Genomic DNA, 9,904 nt, shown 5'->3' with positions numbered 1-9,904 from the left:
ACTGGATAATAAATTATTGGGTCATCATGATGGAATTATCACTCTTCTCACTCCATTTACTTCAGTGTTAAACTGACTGGGCACTGCAACAAAACCTCCATCTCATCCAAGTTGAGTCTCACTGTGCCTGAATTTAAAAGCTGCTAATATAATAAAACAGAAATATATATATATATATATATATATATATATATATATATATATATATATATATACACACATACACACACACAGTATCTCACAAAAGTGAGTACACCTCTCACATTTTTGTAAATGTTTTATTATATCTTTTCTTGTGACAACACTAAAGAAATGAGGGTGCTATTTAATTACATTTTTTGTTATATTTATATATATATATATATATATATATATATATATACACACAGTATCTCACAAAAGTGAGTACACCCCTCACATTTATGTAAATGTTTTATCTTTTCATGTGACAACACTAAAGAAATGACACTTTGCTACAATCTAAAGTAGTGAGTGTATAGTTTGTATAACAGTGTAAATTTGCTGTCCCCTCAAAATAACTCAACATACAGCCATTAATGTCTAAACCGCTGGCAACAAAAGTGAGTACACCCCTAAGTGAAAATGTCCAAATTGGGCCCAAAGTGTCAATATTTTGTATGGCCACCATTATTTTCCAGCACTGCCTTAACCCTCTTGGGCATGGAGTTCACCAAAGCTTCACAGGTTGCCAGTGGAGTCCACTCCTCCATGATGACATCACGGAGCTGGTGGGTGTTAGAGACCTTGCTCTCCTCCACAGATGCTTAATAGGGTTTAGGTCTGGAGACATGCATGGCCAGTCCATCACCTTTACTCTCAGCTTCTTTAGCAAGGCAGTGGTCATCTTGGAGGTGTGTTTGGGGTCTTCATCATGTTGGACTACTGCCCTGTGGCCCAGTTTCCGAAGGGAGGGCATCATGCTCTGCTTCAGTATGTCACAGTGCATGTTGTCATTCATGGTTCCCTCAATGAACTGTAGCTCCCCAGTGCAGGCAGCACTCATGCAGCCCCCGACCATGACACTCACACCACCATGCTTGACTGTAGACAAGACACATTTGTCTTTGTACTCCTCACCTGGTTGCCGCCACACATGCCTGACACCATCTGAACCAAATACGTTTATCTTGATCTCATCAGACCACAGGACATGGTTCCAGTAATCCATGTTCTTAGTCTGCTTGTCTTCAGAAAACTGCATCATCTTTAGAAGAGGCTTCCTTTTGGGACAACAGCCATGCAGATCAATTTGATGCAGTGAACGGCATATGGTCTGAGCACTGACAGGCACTGTGGTCTGATGTGACCAAGATAAACTTATTTGATTCAGAAGGTGTCAAGCGTGTGTGGCGGCAACCCGGTGAGGAGAACAAAGACAAGTGTGTCTTGCCTACAGTCAAGTATGGTGGTGGGAGTGTCATGGTCTGGGGCTGCATGAGTGCTGCCGGCACTAGGGAGCTACAGTTCATTGAGGAAACCATAAATGGCAACATGTACTGTGACATACTAAAGCAGAGCATGATCCCCCTCCCTTCGGAGACTGAACCGCAGGGCAGTATTCTAACATAATAACGACTCCAAACTCCAAGATGACCACTGCCTTGCTAAAGAAGCTGAGGGTGAAGGTGATGGACTGGCCAAGCATGTCTCCAGATCTAAACCCTATTGAGCATCTGTGGGGCATCCTCAAATGGAAGGTAGAGGAGCGCAAGGTCTCTAACATCCACCAGCTCCGTGATGTCATCATGGAGGAGTGGAAGAGGACTCCAGTGGCAACCTGTGAAGCTCTGGTGAGGTAAGGCAGTGCTGGAAAATAATGGTGGCCACACAAAATATTGACACTTTGAGCCCAATTTGGACATTTTTACTTAGGGGTGTACACACTTTTGTTGTCAGCAGTTTAGACATTAATGGCTGTGTGTTGAGTTATTTTGAGGGTACAGCAAATTTACACTGTTATACAAGCTGTACACTCACTACTTTATATTGTAGCAAAGTGTCATTTCTTCAGTGTTGTCACATGAAAAGATAAAATATTTACATAAATGTGAGGGGTGTACTCACTTTTGTGAGATACTGTATATATATATATATATATATATATATATATATATAAAACAAAAAATGTAATTAAATAGCACCCTCTCTGCTTAAAAAAAAATAAATGGCAGCATTTAATACCTGCTTGGAGTTCAGTTCTAAAAAAGAGTAAATAATTGCCTAATTACAACCACCATTTTCAATGCTGTAAATACATTAGGACAATTCAGCTGTTATATACACACTTATGAAATAAAAATGTCAATGGAATATTCCCAAAGCAATAATGTTAGTAAAATAGTCTTCTGTGAGTGTAAATGTTTATTTATTTTGAAAGTGAATAAATCATTTAAAATTGATTATATAGTATTAAAACTATAATTTTCAGGTTAGTCTTAAAACATGAAGCTCCCTCCCTATACATTATGATGTTCTAATGTACATTCAGGTCTACAAGATGGCCACTATTCACTATTGTGCTGCCTTTCAAGTTACTATCTATTTTATAGAGCAAAATATTATGTTCCCTTACCTTTTTGTTTACACCAATCCAGTATTTTAATTATTCAAATTTGTTTGCTCCTCGTCACTCTTGCTTGCACCACTTCCTCTGCATCTCACCCCTCACACAATTTCTTCTTCATCCCTTTTGTAAAGTGCACCTGTCATTACATGGAGGTAGCCATGGTCCTGAAAAAGAAACCTATTCAATTTATTAGAAACTGGTGACATCATTAGGAATGCAATCAAGGAACCCAGCGAAAAGCAAGTATGTCACAATGAAAAGAATGGCTGCTTTCAATTAAGTGATAGGCACACTTTATTTTCTCTCCCAACTCTCTTCTATTCTGTCTTTCTTTCTACCTTTCTCTCTCTCTCTCTCTCTCTCTCTCTGCCTGTCTCTTACCCTTCCCCTCCTCTCTCCCTTCCCTGTTTTTCTCTCTATCTCTAGGCCGCCCAATCAGTAACTTCTTTGACGTACTTAAACAACTTTTTTCAGACGAGAAGAATGGTCACGCTTCTCCCGCCCCTGGGCCCCACAGCAAGCAGCGTTCGACTGATAATAAGGAACAGGGGCCCCTGGGAGCCAGCGGGAAGGAAAAAAGCAGGAAAACCAGCCCCGTCATCACTCAGGAGACCCTTGTCACTGCTTCTCCTAGCAAACAGGGCACATAACAGAGGAATATTCCTACTGTGACCTCAAGATGTTACTAAAGCCCAATGATACCACAGGGAGTATGCCCTGCAATATACTCAGTGAACACAAGATGGCAGTGTCACAGAGTGATACTATAGAATTTTGACCTATAAAATACACTCTTGTGACTTTTTTTTGTGCTGGTTGAGCATACCCAACATGATCCATTAAGAACTTTCAGGAAAAAAACGAAAAAAAAAACCATGGAGAATGTTTACTGTCACAGTTCAGTGGTTTACAGGTGGTAGTAGTAATATAGTGACAGGAAGGTGTGATTTTCCTATGTATGTCTTCAGAAAACTTGTACGCTAGAAATGTGTAGCTTTTCCAACAATTGTGGAGCTACAGATCTCAGCATGATTATTTGTTTTAGAACATATTTCAGCAATGACATTGATCACTTGGACTGTATTTCCATCGCCATTTCAAAATCAACTGATTATTGAACCCTGATGTACATACAATGAGGTGCAATTGTCTTGATAATGATTTATCTCACAGACTTGGGATGAGACCATCACCTTGTCAATTGCAAATCATTTTTGCACCATCATCTCCATTTTGGAGCCAAATGCACAAATAAGCTCTGAGATTTGGATTCTCCTTCAACCTCCATGTCATGCCAGATTGTAGATATGACCGAACTATGAATTATGGATTTATCTTACATATACATATATATATATTTATTCTGCCATGTAAATACATATATACGTGTGTATATATTCTTGCACACCCTTGTACCTGCAGTATTAGTACTAAAGATAGAAGTGCATCATTTGATAGCCGGAATACTGAATGTTTATGTATATAAAGCTATAAATATGTATATAGAGAGCTCGGAGCACAATCGTTATTGGATGCTGCCTGCTTGGTTCCAGCTTCCTAAACTAATGGTTCTCCTTTCCTGTTCTATGTGTTTGTTTGCCATTTCACCTCTATAATACATTTTCTCATGACCTCCCTTCTATTTTTCTTCCCTTTTTTTTCTTTTATCTCATGGTTTTTTTTATATTGCCTCTTTTTTTTGCATTCTTTCTCTCTCTTTCTCGCATGTGTCTTCTCCCTCACTTTGCCCCACCAGGAATTATCCCAAAAAGCTAACCAGCCGCCCTTCTTCTTTCCTTGTCTGCCTGGCCAGAAGATGACCCTGACTCCACCCTGCGCCTGCCACCCAGTATGGAGCCTGCAGCAGGGACATCTCTCTTTCCGAGATGGGCAATAAAGCACACAGGAGTTGGGTTACCATCAAATAATAGCACAACTGACAATGATGTTGGGAGTTTACATTGGTCCTTGCGGGACATTGCAAGACACAACAGTTGTTATTAGCTTAATGATAACCCTACTCCTGAAATCCTGCTTAGCTGCACCACCCAAGAATCGTAGACCCGTACTTGAATGCCTAGGGTTGTGTGTAGCTTCCTGGGCAGGAAAGGGTTCCACTGAAATATATTAAGGGTTTTTAATGCTGAATGTATTTAAGGGGTTAAATATGTTTACACACAAACACACGCATACAGCACACACACTACAGACTGCTACATGAAGAGAGGGTTGAAAAGAGGAGCTGCGTTCTGTACTGAACCCCTATTTAGGGCAGTGCCCTATTATTCGGCTCTTGGGGGTTGGAATGATTTCTGAGGGATGTACACAGGGTGGGTAGGAGGGGGTTGGCATGTCCTGTTGCATAATGTGAAATATCGGGGCTATTTTTATAAGGTTTGTAAGTTCGGGGTTGGGTGTTAATCCTTTGTGTTTAAATTATTAACTGCTAACTGCAAGATTGGCCTGTGGATCAGTGTTGTGCATGGTGGGTAGAGACACAAGAGTGCCCAGCAGCACAAGTGCACTGCGCCAGTGTTTACATATGTTCTTGTCTGTATATATAGAAGCACACAGCGCTCTGCAGAGTGCCTAAATGTCAGAGCTAAAAATAATGCCCCCAAATGTGGATGACGAAAGCAACACACACCCATTCTCTACTGTATACTCCAAAAAAAAGATGGAGGCTAGATGGTTTAGAGTTCTCACAATACCTTTATAATAAAAGCAGCCATATTGCAAGAAAAAGATAGAGATTAGATGGTTCGGAGTTTTCACAATACCATTAATAAAAGCAGCCATATTTCAAGAAAAAGATGGAGACTAGATGGTTTGCAGCCATTTTGCGAGGTATATCACTTTTCAAAGTTAAAGCTTGACTTCTATAATGTGTCTTTGGTTATTTTACCATGCCAATCTTTACAGTCACTGATCTACAGTGTGATAGAACATTCTGGTCCTGATTTTCTTTGCCCCCAAAGAAGGAAGAAATGAGATAAGAATATAAAGTAATGGGAACAAGCTGTTCTTCTCTTATAACCGTGCCACCTTTAGCCTGGTCTGATTTAGCCTATCCATAAATCCATGCCATTTCCAGGATTTTGGTGCCCAACTTCTCCTTCCCAGTGCATCCCCTAAAGTGTTCACAGCTAAGATTAAGAACATAACACAAACACAAGCACCAAATATCTGCAATGAGGAGATCACATTTTTTGTGATTTTACAAGCTGGGTTATCATTAGTGTTGACAAGATTTAAATGTAATTACTGCCTCCAAGCATTGAACACATTACCAAGATCATTGACAAGACGAAGATCGTTTTAAAATACTGATCATTTTATGACAAACTTCCTTGATGTATATTTTACAGTCAAATTTGTTGATGGCTACAAATAGAAATTGCATTAAAGTAAATGATTACATTTATTATTTAAATCTAATGGTAAATGTAGACATGAATTGACTTATACATCATGGATTTTGTGCATTTTCATGGTCCCTTTAAGTTATTCCAGAAAGTATATAGCGTAGCTTTCTGGAGATCTAGTTCACGGATTCATACATTTTAAAGTATTTTTGAGGCTGGTCTTGTTTAACGATACTCACTTTTTCTACTATAGCCTACATGTGGGGTGGCAATAACAGAACCACTTACTGTTTAGTGGCTGATGACCTTTCAGTTCAGAGCTGAAGCAGCATTTCCCAGATTTCAGTTTTAGCTGTAAAACAAAAAAAATACCATACCTCCCATGATGTTCAAAACCTGAGTATTTGGATTTGCAGCCTAATCAGAAATCACTAGAATTAAAATCTTTCTTTTGAGTAAACCCGTTCTTATTTTCGATAGAACCCCTAAATTGATATAAAAGTTCTGATTGCCTTACCATAGTATAACAATTATCTAAACATGGTATATGGTCAAATGGATGTGGAACCCTTCAAAATGATTGAGTGCACATGTTTTAACCACAGCTATTGTTAAATCACATAGCCATGCAAAGGTTATTGTCAATGCTATAGCATTCAAAGTAATTTTAGTTGACTCCTTGCTTCCAGCCTTGTGGCAATAGTTTGCTGAAGGCCCTTTTTTGTTTCAGTATGACTGTGCCCTTGTGCACATCATCAGATCCATAGAGACATGGCTTGAAGAGTTGGCGTGGAGGAGTTTGGGTTGGCCTACACAAAGTTCAAAACTCAACACTACTGAACATCTTTGGATTGAATTGGAACACTGACTGGGAGCCAGGTCTTCTCATCCAATATCAGTACCAGACGTTAAAAATACTCTTTAGCTGAATGGCGACAAATTAACATAGACAGACTCCAAAACAGGTGTCAATGGCAGGTGTCCGCAAGCATTTGACCATATAGAGTAAAGAATAAATTACTCTCTGCCTTGATTACCAAGTACATAGGCCTGGATATGGATAGTGGAAATTGTAGTGTGATAATAGTCTGAAGCTGGAACACTGTTGCCAAAACAACTACCTATACTCCATCTACAAATCAGGGTAGAAGTCAATAACCTATCTTCCCATAACCTTCAGGACTCTGCAAAGTGCATGTATGTACTTAAATTCTGCAATGCTTGAAAGGTACCTATACAAAAGCATGCCATAGTCTGCGAGTTGTATGCGTACCACACTGCACTCACTGTCCTCTTGGTGTCTGTACGTGGCACAACGTTCCACAGGCCTTTCGCACAGTGCGTGGTGTGAAAGTCTCTGTTATTTATAAATACAATATAAATATATATATTTAAGCTATTAGCTGTACAAGGATCAAGTTTGCGATGAATGATTTCGTTGGTATGTAAATAAACTGTTTTACTGAGCATATGTCCTGTGAATGGGAGACAGCACAATACATATTTATGGTTCAGCAGGAGAAACACATCTTACCGCCATCTAAATGCAACTTAAGGTTCTTCATGAAAAACAAGGCCTCAGTCTCCTATCCTCCTAACTCCTTCCCTGTTCTCTCTTGTCCCCATGGTTTTAAAATCCATCCCATTTGTTGTATATACGTCTGAAGCAAATGACGATCAGAGGGTATTATGTACTAAGAGGTGCTGAATTTTTGGGGCAGGAGAGATGTAAGGGCAGGGCTTGTGACTTCTGGTAACCCTTTCAATGTTACCGGTTCCCTGAAAGGGTTCATGTCAATGTTCTGTTGAACTCCTGTCTTTTTACACTTGCACATTTTACAGTATTACACCCCACTCAACTGCCGAAAAACCAGGCGTACCCAGCTCTGTGGCAGGAGTGACGGTGGTAGGCATATGGACAGCAATATTCTCCTTGTGTGTTTTGTAAAGCCAGCAGGCGCACACAGCGGCATGTTACCCACCTGCATTGGCGTTCAAAAAAAATCAAAACAAAAATGAACGTCAGAAAACAACCAATAAAATTGTTCAGTATGTACACAAACTGTTCTGGTGTCATTATTACAGAATGTATTCTTATCAATGTTTTGCCTCCCAAAAAACAAAGGCTGGATAATGGTACATTGTACGAAGGAGGCATGCAGGCCACCATCGCTGATCTCTTACTTTTGAAAAGAAGAATTCCCTGACTGATATTCTGATTCTTTAGCATTTCCTGAGTCACAGACTCTGAATAAGCCAGCAGATCAATTTTGAGCTTCAGTCTGTCTTATTCACACGCTTCTTTTGGGTGTCTGAAAGTTTACAGAGCTTTCAGCAAGCTTTGTTGAAGCATTGAAAGTGCCATTCATCTCCACTTTGTAAATGTTAAACACAAATGCTAATGTGCTGATTGCCACTTCAAACAAGCTGCTAGCAGGCTTCAGCACTATATGACGCTTGTTGAAAGCCTGCTGAAGCTGGCATTTACAAGCTGGAGCTGAAGGATATTTTAACCGCTTTAATACCGGGCACTTTTACCCCCTTCCTGCCCAGGCCAATTTTCAGCTTTCAGCACTGTCGCACTTTAAATGACAGTTGCGCTGTCCCCACTGTACCCATATTCATTTTTTACCTTTTTTTCCCACACAAATATAGCTTTCTTTTGCCAGTATTTAAGCACCACTGGGTTATTTTTTCTAAGTAAATGTGAAAAGACCGAAAATGTTGGAAAAAAAATGAATTTTCTTTATTTCTGTTATAATATTTTTACAAATAAATTATCTTTCATTCTTCTTAAATTCAAGCCAGAGTCCACAAACTGGTATATATCTGAAAATCGATCAATTCTGATGTACTGACGGTCTATCTCATTTCTTGAGGCCTGAAAACACCAGGACAGTACAAATATCCCCCAAAATTACCACTTTTTGGAAATTGGAAAGTCCAAAAGTATTTAGTATGAAGCATGGCAAGTTTTTTGTCACAATTTTATGGAAAATGAAGAAATTAAAAAAAAAAATCACTTTTTTCAAACATATTGTCGCCAGTGCAGTACAGCACCATCATGAACGGGTATGGCGATGATCAGGGACACGGATTGGTGACAGTATGTAAAAAAAAAGTTTTCAATTTTGTTTTCTTTTTTATTACATTTTTTATTTTTATTTGTTTACACAGTGACCAGAGCAATTGTGTTACCATAGTAACACTGTACTACTCTTGGGAAGTGAGCAATGTTTTTTTTTTTAACGCATTATGTTTGTGTATACCAGTGAATTTCATTGGTATAGGCAGAAATTTTTACTGAATGAAACATATTCATTTAGTGTGTTTTTTTGTGCTTAGCTGTTGTCACATGTAATCACATCGTACAGATGGGCTGTGATTGACCCTGTTTGTAAAATTGTACACAATGGATGGCATTGACCAAATGATTGGTCACAACGATCACATGGTACCGGCAGCGATCAGCAACACAGCCAGTGACAGCGCGATGCAGGAGGACGTCATATGATGTCCACCCAGATCAATGAATGTCCTGCACAGCCATCAATTGACAATAGGCCAGATGGGAGGTGGTTAAAGGCTTAGGGAAAGCGGACCAAAACTTGCTGAAAAATTCATAATGCTTGTTCACACTTCTCTTATACAAACTTAAGCCCGTGTGAAGCAAACCTAACTCAGGATGTCCCCCGTGGTAGTCGCTGAGCTCATTATAGATGACAGAGTACACACTGAGCACTTCTTTTAAATGTGGTTTTGGACTACATTCATTACAAACAAAAGGGGAACCCTGGCTGGAAGGTAGGTTTATCACACAGGTATATATACAGTATCTCACAAAAGTGAGTACACTTCTCACATTTTTGTAAATATTTTATATCTTTTCATGTGACAACACTGAAGAAATGACACTTTGCTACAAAGTTAAGTAGTGAGTGTACAGCTTGTA

General features: G+C 39.3%; 1 protein-coding gene across 5 annotated transcripts in view; it reads left to right on the top strand.

Annotated features, from left to right (window-relative positions):
- Positions 1 to 8,014, top strand: part of BRSK2 (BR serine/threonine kinase 2) — a 300,811-nt gene extending 292,797 nt beyond the window's left edge. For 2 of the 5 annotated variants that reach the window (XM_073604729.1, XM_073604731.1), the window contains exon 20: positions 3,014 to 8,014. In XM_073604729.1, the coding sequence (XP_073460830.1) occupies positions 3,014 to 3,237 (224 nt within the window). In that variant the 3' untranslated portion in view covers positions 3,238 to 8,014. The remainder of the gene's footprint in view (positions 1 to 3,013) is intronic. The other 3 variants (XM_073604733.1, XM_073604732.1, XM_073604730.1) reach the window with 2 other exon arrangements.
- The last annotated feature ends 1,890 nt before the right edge of the window (positions 8,015 to 9,904 follow it).

Source organism: Aquarana catesbeiana, linkage group LG11 (assembly GCF_042186555.1).
Source record: "Aquarana catesbeiana isolate 2022-GZ linkage group LG11, ASM4218655v1, whole genome shotgun sequence".
Lineage (NCBI taxonomy): Eukaryota > Metazoa > Chordata > Amphibia > Anura > Ranidae > Aquarana > Aquarana catesbeiana.
The sequence above is the reverse complement of the archived record's forward strand: the minus strand, read 5'-3'. Positions and strand labels throughout refer to the sequence as shown.